A 21,041-nucleotide genomic window follows, 5' to 3' on the forward strand; every position below is an offset into this window, starting at 1 on the left:
ATAGAAGCTTAGCTAAGCTGTAAGGTCCCATCCACAGGACAGAATTTTTGACCAGGGAAATTCGGTGCAGCAGCCTCCCATTATTTTGAATTGGATTCAGCTGCACTGTGCACACTGAAGAATTTTGGCCACGGAAAATTCTTCAGTGAAAATTGAAATTCCAGATTCTGCATGGACTGCATTGCCATCAATGGAGAAGGCACATGTCCGCTCCCACTGCACATGGCTTGTCGGCCTAGAATTTCTCCAGTTAGATATTCTGTAATGTGTATAGGCCTACACTAACAATAAGCTGTTGACTTATTCCAGTATCAACAAGCAGAATTGTGAATGCAGCTCTGGGCTATAATATAAACTAAAACACAGAATATGTAATGCAGTTATGTTACTCAATATATGTAATGTAGATAATACCTATATATATATATATATATATATATATATATATATATATATATATGAACTCTTAAATTGCGTTCAGTGGTGACCATGGGCCGTAATGCTGTGTCATCGAAGCACCTGTTTATGGAACACAAACTTGACTGTCGACATTTCCTGTATACTTGGATCTGGTACTTTAACCAGGATAGATATAGCCATTTGAGATTGATGGTGATAGCATTGTAGCCACTGTTGCAGGGCGTGCCAATTGTATGCTATTTCACATATCTTCCCTGCTTTGCTCCATAGTGGTAGTTATGCTTAAGAAGATGTAGTCCGCACTGTTGGCTGCTTATAATGTTATCTGCTGTGTTGGTAACACTGTAATAAATCACCACCAGGCTGCTCTCCTAAAGCCTGACTGTGTTGAAGGTGCAACAAGAGTGACCTTGATGGAGACTACAGGAGGTCGTATGCCCCAGCAGTTGTTGGAGGTGGCGCAGTTCTTGCAGTAGAGCTGTAGTAGTAGGGAGAACCTGGAAAGCAAGGATACTTGTTAATTAGTGTTTATAAGTTAGCTAGTAACCCTTTATGTAGTATATAATTCGGAGTAGTCTTTTCCTAGACCCCCCAACACACATTAGAGACAATTCTGCTGAATCCGACAATTCCTGTGAGACCAGCCAGGGAATAAGTCTTGCAGGAACAAGTGGAAACTGAGTTCTTGCACCTTTTCCACAGCAGGAACACCCTGCTGTGGAAAATTCCCATTAGCAGTACCAGCCCTTGAATGGAAATCTTGGGTGAGTTCCCACACTTTTTTTCCCCAGAACTTGATCCCTGAGACCAGCCAACAGTGTTATGGACAGATGATATCCACTGTAAGGGTTTATTCACACGGCAGAATTTCCCCTTGAGGAATTCCGCCTCAAATTATAAAGCCCATAGACTTCTATGGGATTCCGCACTCCCATTCACACTTCCGAATTTCCGCTTGCGGAAATTCGGAAGTGTGAATGGGAGTGCAGAATCCCATAGAAGTCTATGGGCTTTATAATTTGAGGCGGAATTTTGCAAGCGGAAATTCGGCCGTGTAAATAGACCCTAAGAAGGATCGGGCATGTTGAATTTTATGCCCTGTCCTTTGACTGCTCTTCAGCTACTAGTCTACAGTTTTATAACGTGTCCACTAAGTGAATGGAGCTGTAGCACACATGCCTGACCGCTGCTCACCTCAGTTGCTATAAGAATGCTGAAGATAAAGTACAGTGCTCGACTATACCAATTCCAAAACAAGTAAAAGAAATAGCCGCCGGGGTAGTGAGCTGCTGCTTCATTCACTTGGCGGACAAGGGACCGCTGATCGGTGGGGCTCCCAGCGGTTGGACCCGATCAGATACTTATCACCTATCCTGTTAATTTATGTTGGGATAACTCCTATAAAAGGGTTTTCTGGAGTTAGCAATGGGCTACTTTTTTTTTTTTCCTGAAACAGCACCACTGTAGCCCTTGGGTTGTGTATGGTATTGCATCTTAATTCCATTCATTCGAATGCAGTTGACTTTGTAAAACCAAACAAAGTCTAAGGCCGGGATCACACACTGAATTTATAGCCAAGTCACTTCAATGGAATTCCTGCAGCAGAAATTCTGCTGTGTGAATGGGACAGCGGAATCCCATTGAAGTGTATTGGCTATAAATTCATGCAGAATTTTCATGCAGAATTCAGTGCAGAAATTCTGCCGTATGAACCCGGCCTAAGGCAGCACTGTTTCTATAAAAAATAATAATAATAATAATAATAATTACTGATCAATTTTTTTTTTTACCCCCAAAGAAAAATTTAGTGACCCCCTGTGACTGTGAGCATCCCCCAAACTTCAGGTGACAAGAGACAACTACTGGTAAGTGGTACTAGCAAATGAAGATGTCAGGAATGATTGTACGTGGCTTAAAATGATGTCTCTTTTGTGAATGAGTGCAGAGAAAATCCTATTATATTTAATGTACTCACTTAGGAGGCTGGATCCGGGGAATCGCCAACTGTCTCCATATGCTGCATAGGCCCCATGGCTATAAGTATTACCAGTGTAATCGCTTCCTGCAGAGAAAACAAGAACTGTCAGGTCAGATGGAACAAAGGTGGTAGCATCTAACCCAGAGCACTGCAGCTAACACCATCTTCACAGCCCCCGCTCCTTTACTCCGCACACACATCGCCGTGCTAGGAAAGACCTCCGCTGCCAGTGCACTGGAAATTATTATCCCCATCCAGAATGAAATGCCACCATACATCTACAAAAACTCAGCACCTTCTCGCCTCTCCGTCTAGTTCATTTACACACAGGCTATAGCTAGGCTGGAGATGCCCATACTAACTAAATTAGATTTATAGCCTATCCGCCGTATAACTTGCCATACAACCATCACCGTTTTATTAAATGACTGCATTAACCAAGACCCTACTAGTGCCGCACTTAAATTTATGACACCATCTGAGAGTGCTTACGGGGGATGTTCAGAAGATGTATATTTTAAAGGAGCTGTTTAGGATTAGAAAGAAAAAAAACATGGCGGCTTTTTCCTAAAAACAGCGCCACACCTGACCATGGGTTGTGTTTGGTATTGCATCTTACCTCCACTAAAGTAAATGGGGCTGATCTAAGATTCCATACTCGACATGGGGAGAGGCGTAAGGCTGTTTTGCAAGCCATGTGTTTTTATGGCTAGACACCTTCTTCTAGATCTCAAGGGAATCTTATGGGTGCTTAAAGGGAACCCATTATCCCTTTTCATGCTGCCTGAACCAAAAGTCATCGGCCTGGTCCCTGGTGGCTTCTACCTGCCCCTCCCAGCATTAATTGACAAATCTTTTCTTGTTTGGCTTATGGAACAGTGTTTCCCAACCAGGGCACCTCCTGCTGTTGCAAAACTACAACCCCCAGCGTGCCCGGACAGCCAAAGGCTGTCCGGGCATGCTGGGGGTTGTAGTTTTACAACAGCTGGAAGTACCCTGGTTGGGAAACACTGGTATAGAAAGAGATCTATAAATCAAGGCTGGTGAGGAAAGAAGACATCAAGGACCGCCCTGATGACTTGTGGTTCAGGCAGCATGAAATTGACGACAGTTTCTCTTTAAAAAATCTAATTTTTAATATATTTTAATCACATTTTGGTGGATAAATATGATATAGGTTGTTTCTTGCCCGCAATTTTTTCACCTATTGGGATGATGGGGCCAAGAATTCCACCGGCTATAGTCGCAACCAGATGCCTCAATAATAAGTTGATTTTTCCAACACCGTTTCATCTAAGGCTAAGCTCACACTGACCATTGTGATCGGACTGGTGCAGGGTCTGTTCGTTTCTTTTTATTTTTTTTTAGCGCCGAACGGACCCTGAATGTGTCTGAGCACAACTGATAACAGCAGGTCCTGACGGATTTCATTCACTTGAATGGGGTCCCTCACATGTCTGGTATTTTACAGGAGTTGAGCGGAGAAAAAAAATAGGACATGCACTATATATATATATATATATATATATATATATATATATAATTTTATTTATTTTTTGTCTTTGCCCAACTCCCATTTTTCTAACGAACTCAGCAACTGAGCTCCCTTTAGCATGGCGACAATGAGAATGAGCCCTTACAAGGACCTAACCCTTTCCTTCTCTAATGGAAAAAAATAGAAGGATGTGACCCCTGTTGTGCCACCTACAATGTAGGACCATACTAGACTATAAGGCTCTTCTTTTTTTTTTTTCCTTTTACGTCTGTTATCGGGATGGAGCACAACGGGTCCCGTTGGATCCAATTGACTATAATGGAGTCCGTCGGGCGCCGTTGTTTTTGTAGCGAGAAAAAAAGACGTCACAAACATTCTTCCCTACTTTCTTGACGTCCGCTGCCTGCCAGGTCACAACGGCTGTGTGAAAGGGGCCTTACATGTGGCTGAACCACAAAGACAGTGCCTCGTGTATGCAGGATGGCTGCAGTGAGTGACAGGTTGGACATTTGTGTCCTAGCCTTTGATTGTTTTCTATTGGGGGACCAGATAATCTTTCCTCCATGTATGGGCATGTAGATTACAGGCTGTGACACCTGTTGTGCCACCTACGATGTAGCACCATACTAGGCCATAGTCTGTGTATGTCCATTGACTTTCCACGTGGCCGAACCACAAAGGCAATGCATTATTGTATGCAGGGTGGCGGCAGTGAGTGAAGGTTTGGACATTAGTATCTTGGCCTTTCTTAAGGAAGAGGCACACAGATACTCGGCACCAGGGAGGTGAATTTAGTATCAAGGCTCCCGCGTGTAATAGGAGACACTGATGCCCGAATACGATGCGGTTGTGCCCACGTGGAAAAACACATCCAAATAGCAAAATATATAGGAGAGATTTTAGTATCTTGACCCTTGATGATGATGCTTTCTATTGGAGGGACCAGATAATCTGTCCCCTTTGTGAATGTATGGGCATGTAGATTACATGCTGTGACCCCTTCTGTGCCACCTACAATGTAGGACCATACTAGACCATAATCTGTCCATTGACTTTACAAGATGTCTTACATGTGGCCGAACCACAAAGACAGTGCATCATTGTATGCAGGATGGCTGCAGTGAGTGACGGGTTGGACATTAGTATCCTGGCCTTTGAGGACGATGTTTTCCATTGGGGGGTGGTGACCAGATAATCTGTCCTCTTGTGCATGTATGGGCATGTAGATTACAGGCTGTTAGGAACAAATCCGTCTCTCACACACACAGTTAAAATATAACTGCTCTTTTTTATTTATCTTGACCAATCTCATTTCACGCTCCAGGAGAGGAAGGAGGGTGTTGCACGCGGGTGTGGGGAGCCGGGGAGGGGGGGTAGAAGTACTTTATATTTTTAACGCTGCATTAAGCGCGTCTCCGTGGTAACACAGTAACATGCTGGCTCAGCAGGTTACGGAGCTGTGAGCTGAGTGGGTGAGGGACCCGGGGTTCTGCATTCCTTTTTTCAGTTAAATGTACCTGCAAAGGTCACCCGGGGTCAGCCCCTTCCGAAAACATATCTTAATTTATAAACTGTGGTGTCTCAGCCTGGTTTACACATATGTTTTATCCCAAAGTCCCCATGGGAACACATTAACAACGTTGGGAAAGTGATACAGTAAAGGAATTCCAGATGAACGAGATCCGAAATGAAGCAAACGTTCGGATCGGCAATAAATCCCTCTACTAACATTAAAGTCAACGGATGACAGATCGGGACAAGTGATGCACAAAAAGGAACCATTACCATTGACTGTACTGCAGATGCGTAACAGATATGTTCTCTCCCCCCATTGGTTTTAATGGGATAAAAAGATGTTGTTTAAGAACTGGTTTCTGTTTCGGAGATATATATATATTTTTTTGTTAATGTAAATTATTCCTGTATGATAGAAAAGGGCCAGGAAGTAACTGCAGCTGTGGTAGACCATCACAGGCGGTAGTGGTTATCACTGGGGCATTGTTATGGGGGCACTGTGGAACTTCTTCGGCTTTCAAAGAACTCTAAATGCATGTGAATAGTGCCATGTTACTCCTAGACATCTGCGTCATAGTACAACTAGCTATGTACAAAGCACCATGCCATTGAATACTCACCGGCAACCATTCCAGCAATTGCAGATGAGGCATAGTTTCCTTGCCCGCTGGGTATGTGTGGAGGGTACCCTGGCAGTGTGGATCCTACAACATCGCGCCCTGTAAAGAATGGAGAATTATTGTTAGTTATGATGTACTACGGTATATATATCCCCAATCATAATAGCATTATGTAATGTGTAGATTTGTAGGCCTCAAGCATGAAGCTATCTTTTGGTCTTGTTTTCTAAGGCAACTTGGCCAATTCCACCTTTCGCGAATGTTCACACATATAAGATTTGTGGCCGATTTTGACTTCCCTATTGAAGTTACCCTTCCAGTGTGATTTAGAGAATAAAAGTTGGTTTGTTGCTATGAGCAACAAGAACACACATGTCTGTGCAGGAGATTTGGAGATCTGTAGTCAGAAAAACAGAGGTCCCACCACTATTAAAGGGGTACTCCGCCCCTAGACATCTTATCCCCTATCGATAGGATAGGGGATAAGATGTCAGATCGCGGGGGTCCCGCCGCTGGGGACCCCCGGGATCTCAGCTGCAGGACCCACCTGTTGCGGCTTCCAGCAGTGCTGGAGGCTCTCATCCTAACACCTCCCGACCCCAGTGACGGGAGGTCGTGACGTCACGACTCCGCCCCGTGTGACGTCACGCCCTGCCCCCTCAGTGCAAGTCTATGGGAGGGGGCGTGACGGCTGTCACGCCCCCTCCCATAGACTTGCATTGAGGGGCGGGGCGTGACATCACACGGGGGCGGAGTCGTGATGTCACGATCTCACGTCACCGTGGTCGGGAGCCGAAGCCTCCAGTGTTTCCGGAAGCCGCAACAGGTGGGTCCTGACGGGACCCCCGTGATCTGACATCTTATCCCCTATCCTTTCGATCGGGGATAAGATGTCTAGGGCCGGAGTACCCCTTTAAGACATACTGAAAAGCTCATATGCTATATGAGCATATAGACACCTATTACCCAGGGCAGAAAGTGACTTATAAAAGTGACTACCATTCTTGAGGACTGTCGTTATCCTTGTAATACCGCATGGCTAGCTGGCCTCAGCATAAAGAACTGTCCCTTCCGTAAATTTTATTTTATTTAAAATAGTTCAAATATAGATATATTGGTATTGCTGCATTTGTAATAACTTATTCCTCCTACTGCACACCGTATTGCATTGGAAAAATTTTTTTTTTTTTAACCCCCTTAAAAATAAATAAATAATAATTAGTTAGGCAACAAATCATATGTATTCCAAAATGGTATCAATGAACAAACAACCCATTCTATGAAAGTTATGGCTTTTGGGATACATCAACACACAAATACTATCATCATCATGCAAAATTATTAATATTAAAAAAGATATAAATATATTAATTATATATAAATATAAATATTTATTTGGTATCACTTCACTCATACTGATGTGTTATTTTTACCACTTTGTAATCAGAAAAAGGCAAACAATGAATGTTCCCTCCCTCCCAAAATAAAATCTATAAAAATGGATAAATTATATACCCCAAAAGGATGGCAATAAAAAATAGGACTTATCCTACAAAAAAAACAAGCCTCCATACACAGGGCTGGTACAAGAATTTTTACCACCCAAGGCGAGAGCTAATTTTGACGCCCCTTGACCCCGCTCATTGGCTCCTCCCTTTGACATGTCCCACCTTACTATTGGGGTGACACACTGTAACAAACCTCCTCATGTAATAACCTTACTACTGGGGTGACACACTAACAAACCCCCTCCTCATGTAATCTCTTTACTACTGGGGTGATACACTGTAACAAACCTCCTCATGCAATCTCTTTACTACTGGGGTGACACACTGTAACAAACCTCCTCATGTAATCACCTTACTACTGGGGTGACACACTGTAACAAACCCCCTCCTCATGTAATCTCTTTACTACTGGGGTGACACACTGTAACAAACCTCCTCATGTAATCACCTTACTACTGGGGTGACACACTGTATCAAACCCATTGCTTATGTAAACTCCTTTCTACTGGGGTGACACACTGTAACAAACCTCCTCATGTAATCACCTTACTGCTGGGGTGACACACTAACAAACCCCCTCCTCATGTAATCTCTTTACTACTGGGGTGATACACTGTAACAAACCTCCTCATGCAATCTCTTTACTACTGGGGTGACACACTGTAACAAACCTCCTCATGTAATCACCTTACTACTGGGGTGACACACTGTAACAAACCCCCTCCTCATGTAATCTCTTTACTACTGGGGTGACACACTGTAACAAACCTCCTCATGTAATCACCTTACTACTGGGGTGACACACTGTATCAAACCCATTGCTTATGTAAACTCCTTTCTACTGGGGTGACACACTGAAACAAACCTACTCATGTAATCACCTTACTGCTGGGAACACACTGTAACAAAACTACTCATGTAATCACCTTACTACTGGGGTGACACACTGTAACAAACCTCCTCATGTAATCACCTTACTACTGGGATGACACCCTGTAACAAACCCATTGCTTATGTAAACTCCTTTCTACTGGGGTGACACACTGTAACAAACCTCCTCCTCATGTAATCTCTTTACTACTGGGGTGACACACTGTAACAAACCCCCTCCTCATATAATCTCCTTACTACTGGGGTGACACACTGTAACAAACTTCCTCCTCATGTAATCACCTTACTACTGGGGGTAACACACTAACAAACCCACTACTCATGTAATAACCTTACTACTGGGGTGACACACTGTAGCAAACCTCCTCATGTAATCACCTTACTACTGGGATGACACCCTGTAACAAACCCATTGCTTATGTAAACTCCTTTCTACTGGGGTGACACACTGTAACAAACCTCCTCCTCATATAATCTCTTTACTACTGGGGTGACACACTGTAACAAACCCCCTCCTCATATAATCTCCTTTCTACTGGGGTGACACACTGTAACAAACCTCCTCCTCATGTAATCTCTTTACTACTGGGGTGACACACTGTAACAAACCCCCTCCTCATATAATCTCCTTACTACTGGGGTGACACACTGTAACAAACCCCCTCCTCATATAATCTCCTTACTACTGGGGTGACACACTGTAACAAGCCTCCTCCTCATGTAATCTCCTTACTACTGGGGTGACACACTGTAACAAGCCTCCTCCTCATGTAATCTCCTTACTACTGGGGTGACACACTGTAACAAACTTCCTCCTCATGTAATCAACTTAGTACTGGGGTAACACACTAACAAACCCACTACTCATGTAATACCCTTACTACAGGGGTGACACACTGTATCAAACCCATTGCTTATATAATCTCCTTTCTACAGGGGTGACACAATGTAACAAACCTCCTCCTCATATAATCTCTTTACTACTAGGGTGACACACTGTAACAAACTTCCTCCTCATGTAATCACCTTACCACAGGGGTGACACACTGTATCAAACCCATTGCTTATATAAACTCCTTTCTACTGGGGTGACACGCTGTAACAAACCCACTCCTCATGTAATCTCCTTACTATTGGGGTGACACACTGTAACAAACCTGCTTTTCATATAATCACTTACTACTGGGGTGACACACTGTAACAAACCCCCTCCTCACGCCATGGTGGTGCTGGCTGGGCAGGTGCTTCAGATGCTGGCTGGTTACTAACTTTCTTGCAGTGGGCAGAGCGGCGCCCACATCAAGAGAACGCTCTAGGCGGCTGCCTATTTTGCCTATAAGCAGAACCGGCCCTGCCCATACGGCTACACTAAGCAGGCCTGCTGGTTAAGGGGATACTCTGCTAACTAAGATCTCTGTCATGAATCAAAACTTTTTTTCCCCTTTGATCATTTTGCCATATCCAATTTACCAAATAAAAAATTGTTAGGAAAGTATTTTACCTATTCAGTACACAATAAATAAGATTTAATTTTTTTAAATTTCTTTTTACATAAAACCAGCAAACATTACTCCCTGTGACCTCATACCTGTAACTGTCTGACTGCTGAACTGCCCATACATAGAGGCGGTATGGGAAAAGGCACTGAAAGCCGGAGCAACAGCCGCTGATCCGATCGGCTGCAGGTCCAGGAAAGTGGGACTACACAGCGATGGCGGGGTGGAGCTAACACTCGAGCTATCTGATATCTCTTGTTTAATGGTGAATGATGAGAGTTCTACAATGGAAGAACGAAATGGAGATGAAAATGTTAAAATGAAGAAAAACGAAAAGTGATAAGTCATGGACATGTCTGAGATGGACATGATTCTGCCATGGTACATGCTATAGATCTATGTAAACAGCATTTGACATGGAATGCGGCAGTCAGGAGGTGAATTGGCCCAGTCCACTTACCTGACAGAGCAGAGTAGCCCTGGTGTGCGGAGATATTTCTACCAAGAGTCGCATTGGACGAAGTTAGAGCAGATTTCCCATCATCCATTGTATTGTTTAGCAGCGGTAGTGGATATAGAGCCTAAAAACCAAAGACATAGATAGTAGTTGCTGACCTTCCTTTATAATGGGAATATGTACTTGTATATCTACTATTATGCCGCCATCATTGCCTGTAGCTCAATAAAATGTGGTACAAAACAACAAAATAAGAAATGCAACTCATACTGTATAAGAGATATATGGGCTGTGTGAGTGACATATCAGCCTGGTGATGGTGTACACTCCATTGAATATTGATAGTAGTGACATCAAGAGAGTAGTGGATGCATGGAATAGCCTTCCTGCAGAAGTGGTCGCTGTAAATACAGTGAAGGAGTTTAAGCATGCATGGGATAGGTATAAGGCTATCCTTCATATAAGATAGAGATAGGTATAAGGCTATCCTTCATATAAGATAGAGATAGGTATAAGGCTATCCTTCATATAAGATAGAGATAGGCATAAGGCTATCCTTCATATAAGATAGAGATAGGTATAAGGCTATCCTTCATATAAGATAGAGATAGGTATAAGGCTATCCTTCATATAAGATAGAGATAGGCATAAGGCTATCCTTCATATAAGATAGAGATAGGTATAAGGCTATCCTTCATATAAGATAGGGATAGGTATAAGGATATCCTTCATATAAGATCAAGATAGGTATAAGGCTATCCTTCATATAAGATAGAGATAGGTATAAGGCTATCCATCATATAAGATAGGTATAAGGCTATCCTTCATATAAGATAGAGATAGATATAAGGCTATCCTTCATATGAGATAGGTATAAGGCTATCCTTCATATAAGATAGAAATAGGGATAAGGCTATCCTTCATATAAGATAGAGATAGGCATAAGGCTATCCTTCATATAAGATAGAGATAGGTATAAGGCTATCCTTCATATAAGATAGGGATAGGTATAAGGATATCCTTCATATAAGATAGAAATAGGCATTAGGATATCCTTCATATTAGATAGAGATAGGTATAAGGCTATCCTTCATATAAGATAGAGATAGGTATAAGGCTATCCTTCATATAAGATCGAGATAGGTATAAGGCTATCCTTCATATAAGATAAAGATAGGTATAAGGCTATCCTTCATATAAGATAGAGATAGATATAAGGCTATCCTTCATATGAGATAGGTATAAGGCTATCCTTCATATAAGATAGAGATAAGCATAAGGCTATCCTTCATATAAGATAGGGATAGGTATAAGGCTATCCTTCATATAAGATAGAGATAGGGATAAGGCTATCCTTCATATAAGATAGGGATAGGTATAAGGCTATCCTTCATATAAGATAGGGCCAGGGACTATTGATAGTATTCAGGATATTGGGCAGACTAGATGGGCCAAATGGTTCTTATTTGCCGACACAATCCATGTTTCTTTAAGATAGTGAATCAAGTCAAAGCCATTATATACTTGTGGTTTTTTAGGGAAGGGAGGGCACTGTGGAATTTCCAATCCCTATATAATTTATAATTGCAGCGATAATATATTATGTATATGTAACATTAATACCACTCACTTGTTCAGCTTTGCTATGGCTGGCGGAGGGATACGATTCAGGAAAGTGTTGCCTCTGGAATGGGCACTCCAAGCCATCTAGTGGGTGCTGAATGTACGCTTCTGTCCGCATCTGCTTCCGGCTCATACTACTACTGCCCTGAGAGTCTATGCTGAGCCGGCAGCTGTCTTGATCACCTGAAATACAAACAAGGCGTAAATGAATGTCATCAGAATGTAATTTACCATCGCTATATATATGTATGTATGCGTGTGTATATATATATATATATATATCTCAATCATCCTGTAACATTGCTTTGGCTTCAATGGGTTCCTCCACCCCTTTGACTTTGATGGTGCCTCCTCTTGGCACAAGAAAGTGGTCATTCTGTCAGTGGTGACCCCAATAATTGGCTGGTTACCCACTTTTACATGTCAGAACAGGGACTAGAAAGTGGTGACCGATGGGGACTGGGGACCACCATCGCAGTGGCAGCAGTAGGGCATCACAGCAGGTAAGTATGGATTTTTTATCTATTTAACCTATATAGCTGAGAACCCTTTAAAGCTGGCCGTACACTTTAGTTAGCTGTTGACCCACCGTTCAAATCATACACATGCATGCCAAGTATTTTCAATGGAAAGGTGGGAGCTTATGTTCCTGAGAACAAAAATATCACAATTATTGGCTAAATGACCACTTTCTTTTGTTGGGGTTGGACTAGGAAGTGGTGACCAATGGGTACTGTATGACTGTGAGTATGTATTTAAAAATATATATATATATATATTTAGCCTGGCCTATATAGCTGGCAACCCTTTTAAGCTGGCCGTACACTTTAGTAAGCTGTTGGCCCAACGCCTGCAACATACCCGTACACATGCATGCCAAGTGTGAATGTATTTTCAATGGAGAAATGGGAGCTTATATTCTTGAGAACAAAAAGATCCCAATCATTTGCTGAATCACCACTTTCTAATGTCGGGGTTGGGACTAGAATATGGTGACCAATGGGGACTGGGTACCATCAGAATGGAAGCAGTAGGGCATCGCAGCAAGTAAGCGTGTATTAACATTTTTTATTTAGCATGGCCTATATAGCTGGCAATAGTGTTGAACGTGAATATTCGCATTTCAATTTTTTATTGCAAATTTGCGAATATTTTCGAAATTACGACTATTCACTTTTTTCCCCATATTCCTTCTTTTCACTTGTTAGCCAATTAGAATGATGCAAATACACTTGTCAGAGGTTATCAACAACATCCCTAGCAACCAATAGTAAAGTTGCCCACCCCCTCACTGTTTTCTCCCTTGAATATGCGAATATTCATGAAATGAAATTCGTGAATATAGGACTAATATTCGTCTATATATATTCAAGAAATATCGCGAATTCGAATATCGGCAATGCCGCTCATCACTACCTAGCAACACTTTTAAGCTGGCTGTACACTTTAGTTAGCTGTGTGCCCACTGCTTACACCATACCCATGCATGCCGAGTGTAAGGCTAGGTTCACACTGTGGAATTTCTGGGCAGAATTTCTGCCGGAGATTGAGCCGGCGGCACTAGGATCGCAAGGACTACATTGCTGTCCCCATAGATGGCAACGCATTTCTGAGCGGATCTCACCAAAAATCCAGCCAGAAATGCATTGGAGTCTATGGGGGCAGCAATGCAGTCTGCTCGGTCCTAGCGCGGCCGGCTCGATCTCCAGCAGAAATTCTGCAGTGTGAACCCAGCCTAAGTGTTTTCTCAATCAAGCGTATTTTAGCAAGAAGAAGGAGACAACCTGAAGGTGAACATTCCCTTTAACTTCTTTATTTCAGGTATTCATTTTGCTTCAGTGACATGACTGTCCACTTTACTATACAGCGATGATGATTCTGCCAGTCAGTGTGTTACCATTACACCAATATATATTTATCACACCGGCTCTTGGGGCATATACGTAGCTATGGCAGGGAATTATACTCACTGTCATCCAACTTGCGTTTCCCTTCTGCAGCTGACTGAGAGATCCCTAGGAGACCATTGATAGAGTAAGTGGATCCCAGGGAGTCTGAGTGTGGCGACTCAGGAGGTGTCACTGCCGAGCTTGGAACTAGGGAAAAAATACATATAGTTATCCTTCCATATAGCCAAATGGTAAGATTTTCTATTATGTATCTGTATTAACCAAAATATACACGAAAAAACTATGATTTCAAATATTTTCATATATACCTGATTAAATATACAGCGCTTTATTGGTTTAGTACATAGTCATGTTCCATTGATCCCATCGCAAACACATCCTTATAAAAATTTAAAAAACATGTCTTCTTGATACCATCACTACAGCGTCATTCTGTATATACTGTAGGGTGTATAGGTTAGAGGTTGTATTGGATAAGAAAAACATGGAAGCCTTTTTCCATTCGCTTACCTGTCCATGGATGTCTCTGTAATCTGTAATTGCAGCTCATCTCCACTGAGATTGCTAAAATGCAATACCAGGCACAACCTGTGGACAGGTGTGGCGCAGTTTCTACAGAAAGCAGCCCTGTTTTTCTAATCCTGGACAACCGCTTTTACTGACTGTATGTAGAACATTTAACACTAGGCTAATGCAATCCTATAATGTTATCTAATGATATCGTACACAATATTGTGGATTCGAACAACTGTCTAAGGCAGTTTTTCCCAACCGGTGTGCCTCCAGCTGTTGCAAAACTACAACTCCCAGCATACCCGGACAGCCTTCGGCTGTCCGGGTGTGCTGGGATTTGTAGTTTTGCAACAGCTGGAGGCACACTGGTTGGGAAAGACAGGTCTAAGATATAAGTCGGACCCCCGAATCTTCACCGACAATGTCAGGCTTGCCAAACAATTGTGTGGCAGGAGAGAAAGAACCATCATCCTAAGGGTGCATGCACACCATATTTTCACTCTACGGTTGCCGGATCCGGCTGGGGGAGGGGAAAACCGTGTGCTCCCGTACCCCAGCCGGACCGACGCCCTAATCCATTGACTTTAATGAGCCGACCGGAGTCACCGTTTTACTCCGGTTGGCTCATCTTTGACCCGTATCCGGTTTTCTGACCGGACCGGCTCATAAGTGAACAAGTCAATATATTAGGGTGTCGGTCCGGCCGGGGTACGGGAGCGCACGGTTTTCCCCTCTCCCTACCGGATGTGGCACCCATAGAGTGAAAACGTGGTGTGCGTGCACCCTAACAAACATTCGGCCGACAGTTATTTAAAGTGGATGGCCTCCTTCATAGAATAGTCCTGTAATAAATATTGGTGTATTTATAAGATTTGTTGATCTCAGTGTTTAGTCCCTGCCTTGGCATGGGAAGCAATGTAGAATACTATATGGCACCCACTAAGTTAATAAATGCTGCAGGACCCCAAAAGTGAGAACAACATATGAGAAAACCTTCATGATGGGGCAGCATAGAGGCCGAGCTGTCAATATCATTCATCTAAATGTAAAAGTTTCTTGAGGCTCTTAGAACTGGAGATACCATTAAACAGTTAGCATCTCCCCAGTCTGAAAAGGCTGACACCAGAGAACAGTAGTGCATTAAAGTTCACATCAATAGTGGAGATAGCTATAGGTAATGAGTTACAGTCATGGCCGTAAATGTTGGCACTCCTGAAATTTTTCTAGAAAATGAAGTATTTCTCACAGAAAAGGATTGCAGTAACACATGTTTTGCTATACACGTTTATTCCCTTTGTGTGTTTTGGAACTAAACCAAAAAAGGGAGGAAAAAAAGCAAATTGGACATAATGTCACACCAAACTCCAAAAATGGACTGGACAAAATTATTGGCACCCTTTCAAAAATTGTAGAAAAATAAGATTGTTTCAAGCATGTGATGCTCCTTTAAACTCACCTGGGGCAAGTAACAGGTGTGGGCAATATAAAAATCACACCTGAAAGCAGATAAAAATGAGAGAAGTTCACTTGAGAAGTCTTTGCATTGTGTGTCTGTGTGTGCCACACTAAGCATGGACAACAGAAAGAGGAGAAGAGAACTGTCTGAGGACTTGAGAACCAAAATTGTGGGAAAAATATAAAAAATCTCAAGGTTACAAGTCCATCTCCAGAGATCTAGATTTGCCTTTGTCCACAGTGCACAACATTATCAAGACGTTTGCAACCCATGGCACTGTAGCTAATATCCCTGGGTGTGGACAGACAAGAAAAATTAATGAAAGGTGTCAACGCAGGATAGTCTGCAAGGTGAATAAGCAGCCCCAAACAAGTTCCAAAGATATTCAAGCTGTCCTGCAGCATCAGTGTCAGTGCGAACTATCCGTCGACATTTAAATTAAATGAAACGCTATGGCAGGAGACCCAGGAGGACCCCACTGCTGACACAGAGACATAAAAAAAGCAAGACTACATTTTGCATAAATGAACTTGAGTAAGCCAAAATCCTTCTGGGAAAACATCTTGTGGACAGATGAGACCAAGATAGAGCTTTTTGGTAAAGCACATCATTCTACTGTTTATACCGAAAACGGAATGGGGCCTACAAAGAAAAGAACACAGTACCTACAATGAAATATGGTGGAGGTTCAATGACGTTTTGGGTTGTTTTGCTGCCTCTGGCACTGGGTGCCTTGAATGTGTGCAAGGCATCATGAAATCTGAGGATTACTAATGGATTTTGGGTCGAACTGTACAGCCCAGTGTCAGAAAGCTGGGTTTGCGTCCAAGATCTTGGGTCTTCCAGCAGGACAATGACCCCAAACATACGTCAAAAAGCCCCCTGAAATGGATGGTAACAAAGCGCTGGAGAGTTCTGAAGTGGCAGCAATGAGTCCAGATCTAAATCCCATTGAACACCTGTGGAGAGTTCTTAAAATTGCTGCTGGCAAAAGGCGCCTTCCAATAAGAGAGACCTGGAGCAGTTTGCAAAGGAAGAGTGGTCCAACATTCCGGCTGAGAGGTGTAAGAAGCTTATTGATGGTTATAGGAAGCGACTGATTTCAGTTATTTTTTCCAAAGGATGAGCAACCAAATATTAAGTTAAGGGTGCCAATAATTTTGTCCAGCCCATTTTTGGAGTTTGATGACATTATGTCCAATTTGCTTTTTTCCTCCCTTTTTTGGTTTAGTTCCAATACACACAAAGGGAATAAACATGTATATAGCAAAACATGTGTTACTGCAATCCTTTTCTGGCAGAAATATTTAATTTGCTTGAAAAATTTCAGGGGTGCCAACATTTACGGCCATGACTGTATAACAAGTATTTATGGTTTACAGATAGTGTTTGTCACTTACTTAGAGTATGTCCGGGACTTAGAGAGTTCACACAGCTATCCATGGGCAGATTAAACAACTGCTGGACCTTTGTGCGGATTATTCTGTTAGGATAGAGAAACAAGAATTAACTTAAAGCTTAGCTTGTTGGTGCCCTTTATATTGAAATGGATCGGAACCGGACCTAGTATCAGATGAGTATCTGCCCCCTTCCTAATTAGGTATCAGGATCAGTGCATATATGAGAGAAGAAAATCACTCTGATACAAAGTTCAGCAAATGATACTTTCTGTATTTACAACAGTTACAAGGATTTATATAGACTATAACAATTTGCCGTGTGCAAAGCTATACTTCATGACTAGCTGTCCTTGTGATTAGTTTCTTCCATCTGCAGGTGTTCCTCATCCAGCATGTGGGTCTTATCATCTTGGGTGTAGCTCTCTCTGGAGGCGCCATCTTATACACATTGTTTCAAGCACGATGGGAGTGGGAGTGAGCTAGTGAGTGGCCATTTTAGCAAGCATTTTCTAAATAGTAATATTAGCTTATGCATTACAACATTGTGGCACTCTACTCTGAAGACCCAGATCTCTGAAAAAGCTCTACAGAATGAAACATGTCGGGGGACTATGTGTGTTTGAATTTGCAGTAATTTTTCCGCCACGATGTCCCGTCACTGTATCATGTTCGTAATGAATTACAGGCATATACGGGTGCAAACGGGCAGTTACAAAATCCCATATGCTGCAATGCGATTTAGTCTCGGCCGTCAGGGGTTTTGTAACGGCAGGATTTTGCCGATAATCGTGACGGACCATGCGACGGAACTTCAATAACGGAAAAATCACTAGTGTGAAAGGAGCCTAAGCCGTAAGGAGACATCTGTAAAACCCTGTAACCATATATGCCCACATGAGACTGGTGATCCCTGAAAGTTATAAATCAGGAATCAACTTATATACACTTTTTCTTATTTTGGATTTAATTAAAGTTTTATTTCAAGGGTTAGGGAATTATGGAAAGGGTATTTTGGTCGGCCTCTTTGGGCTTTGTGTAACTATGTAACAATTGAAACACGTATTTTGTCATAATATGTCATTCTCTGGTGTTACCTGTTGATGGAGCTGACACTGGGCACTGTGTCATTGTCACACACGCCTTCTGCCAACAGCCGATCCCTGATCTCCCAGGCAAACATGGTCGGGTTCTGTCTCTTGTAATCCCCAATCTTCTCCACCACTTTGGGGGTGGCAACTTTAGGCTTGGAACCACCGATGACTCCTGGTCTGATACTGCCTGTTTCATAGTACCTACTCCAATACAAAATAAGATATAATTACCCAAAACCAAAGCCGTCCATCTTCTAACCATGGTGTGCCAATTGCCCCTCAGAAGGACACAAGGCCTGAAATATGCACCATGAAAGAAGATGAGCAAGTTTATATGACAAAAATATGACATAGTATAGTCTGAGACATGTAAAATAATTGAAAGGCCATCAGTAGGCATTGTATACACCGCTCTAACCAAAAATGATTTCCCTCAAAGAGGTATTTTATTATTATTAATAATTATATTATAAATATTTATTAATATTACTATTATTTTTATTATTTAGAAAATAATGCTATATACTGTGCTCATGACCTGCCCTTGGATACTACACTGTAGATGTCCCATCCTGCTGACTTTCCAGTGCACCAGAAATCTACTACCCATAAAAGTCACCTTTGTCTAATAATGTCAGAAAATCATGATACAAATAAGAAGTGATACCTCTGCTGCACACTATTTTGCAGACAGAGCTGGGCAACCATCAAGCCAGAAATGCCCCTATTGCATAGGTAATTGCCTGTGTCTTATGTTAGCAGACGTGTTTTGCCTAAGTAGCACCATGTTCCCTGGAAATCGTGGCCTGGCTGCACCTAAGACTTTGGGAACACATGCCTGATACATCCATGACTCATTGCCCCCTCCTGTGGCAGTATTCCTAACCCAGTGGTTGTCCATGAATGTGCTTTTATGAAGATTAGCAGTGCCATATATGTCCATTCTGTATGACTCTGCTGTTCTAGCTCATTGCCTTACAAATGGCCAGCATCCAGTGACAAGGAGTGCAAACAACAGGGTCTGGTGTATATGTGTGGGAGTCCCTATGTAAGTTGATGATCACAAAGGAATAAGATAAAGTTGTTTATAGCGGAAATGTTGTGACTGAGATTGGCTGACCTGTTGTAGGACGCATCTGAGTCCTCCCACCGCTCAATGACTACACACTAAATGTCTGGGACTAAAAATACAATTACGTCTATTTATGACCCAATTAAATCTCAATAAAGAGTCTCCATGTTAATATCCATTTACTGCACTGGTTATGTGTCTGTCACTTTTAAAGAAACAGGGACGTTTTTTTCCCCCGAATTGACAAGGAAGGCATGAATGATGGGTAAAGACCATTACCTAAACCATGGACGTGATATTGGTGGCGTTGGATGAATTTAATAAGGTAACAAATTTATTTTTGCTGTTGTGTATTATACAAACTAAAGCAGCCCATATGTCATATACCACTGCCACCTTATAATGATGCTGCCATTAGTGGGGGCAGTAGTTCAGTGCCCCCTGGCCTTGGAAATTTACCTCCTCTCAAAACACATTAGCGACTGATACAATCTGTGTCATTTACATTCACTAGGGACAATCTGAAGGACATTCACGGCTCTATAGTAGAGAGCCTCAACCAAAGGGAGAAAACACTACAAAGTGTCCAATGGATGATGGGAGTGGAAGATATCAGATAACTTAAAGGGGTATTTCCATCTTGTAAATTCAGTTTTCTGCCCACCTCTGGTCTGTTTGTAGCTGCCAGAGCAGGGAAGTTACACAATTTGTGCAACTCCCATTGACTTTAATGGGAGTTGAGCAAATGGCACAGCCCTATGGTTTGAATGAGTGGCCATATGTTCTGAATAGGAAGAGGACCGTTCTGGCAGTGGCTTAGATCCCAAAGAACAAAAGGATTGGACAGCTGAAATCCAACATGCTTGATCCTTGGCTCCCTTACATCATCTGTCGGAGGAGAATCAGGACATCTCCAAACACACTAGACAATCGTCCGGTCCTGCTGAAGCTGCAAGTTCAGCGAACTGTTCCTTAATGTGTATGGGGGTCTAAGGTTTGGAAATAGTTGATGAACAAGGAGGAGCGAGGTGGAGAAACTAATTATATGACTTGTGCCTTGTGTCTTAGAAGAAATAGCAATAGTAAAGAGCATCTAGTCAATTTACATTTCTTCACTGGAAGTAAAAAGAAAAATAAAGATCCTCTATTATAACTGTGAAATATTTCCAAGAAGTTCCAATGGGACTTTAAAGAAGTAAGGTCCCTATCACTGAAGTATTCAGATACAAAGAACAAATGGTCTCCTCCGCTTCACATCCTCCAGCAGACCCGGTTCCAGACTTCCTGTAGTGCGCTCAGAGGCGACTACTGCCGGTTTCACGCTGGTACGCGCTTCTTCCGGCCTTAAGGCCGGAAGAAGCACATACCAGCGTGAAACCACCGGCAGTCGCCTCTGAGCGCCCTACAGGAAGTCTGGAACTGGGTCTGCTGGAGGATGTGATGCGGAGTCGTCGGGGCTTAAGTCTTGCGGTGAGTGCGGGAGACCGTTTGTTCTTTGTATCTGAATACTGCAGTAATGTGTGTATATCCTGACCTCTGCTGTCCATTTTAGGAACTGTCCAGACCAGGAGAAAATCCCCATAGCAAACATATGCT

At 42.5% G+C, this 21,041-nt stretch overlaps 1 protein-coding gene across 2 annotated transcripts in view; it reads right to left on the reverse strand.

The window, feature by feature from the left end:
* Positions 1 to 472: 472 nt before the first annotated feature.
* The window catches only part of PAX8 (paired box 8), a 45,362-nt gene continuing 24,793 nt past the window's right edge, over positions 473 to 21,041 (reverse strand). Inside the window, exons 5-13 of one of the 2 annotated variants that reach the window (XM_056571290.1) lie at positions 18,377 to 18,574; positions 17,283 to 17,365; positions 13,974 to 14,099; positions 12,011 to 12,186; positions 10,384 to 10,504; positions 10,016 to 10,204; positions 6,029 to 6,127; positions 2,396 to 2,482; positions 473 to 917 (exon numbers count right to left, since the gene is read on the reverse strand). In XM_056571290.1, coding sequence (XP_056427265.1) covers positions 841 to 917; positions 2,396 to 2,482; positions 6,029 to 6,127; positions 10,016 to 10,204; positions 10,384 to 10,504; positions 12,011 to 12,186; positions 13,974 to 14,099; positions 17,283 to 17,365; positions 18,377 to 18,574 — 1,156 coding nt within the window. In that variant the 3' untranslated portion in view covers positions 473 to 840. The remainder of the gene's footprint in view (positions 918 to 2,395; positions 2,483 to 6,028; positions 6,128 to 10,015; positions 10,205 to 10,383; positions 10,505 to 12,010; positions 12,187 to 13,973; positions 14,100 to 17,282; positions 17,366 to 18,376; positions 18,575 to 21,041) is intronic. The other variant, XM_056571291.1, reaches the window with a different exon arrangement.

Source organism: Hyla sarda, chromosome 4 (genome assembly GCF_029499605.1).
Source record: "Hyla sarda isolate aHylSar1 chromosome 4, aHylSar1.hap1, whole genome shotgun sequence".
Classification (NCBI taxonomy): Eukaryota; Metazoa; Chordata; class Amphibia; order Anura; family Hylidae; genus Hyla; species Hyla sarda.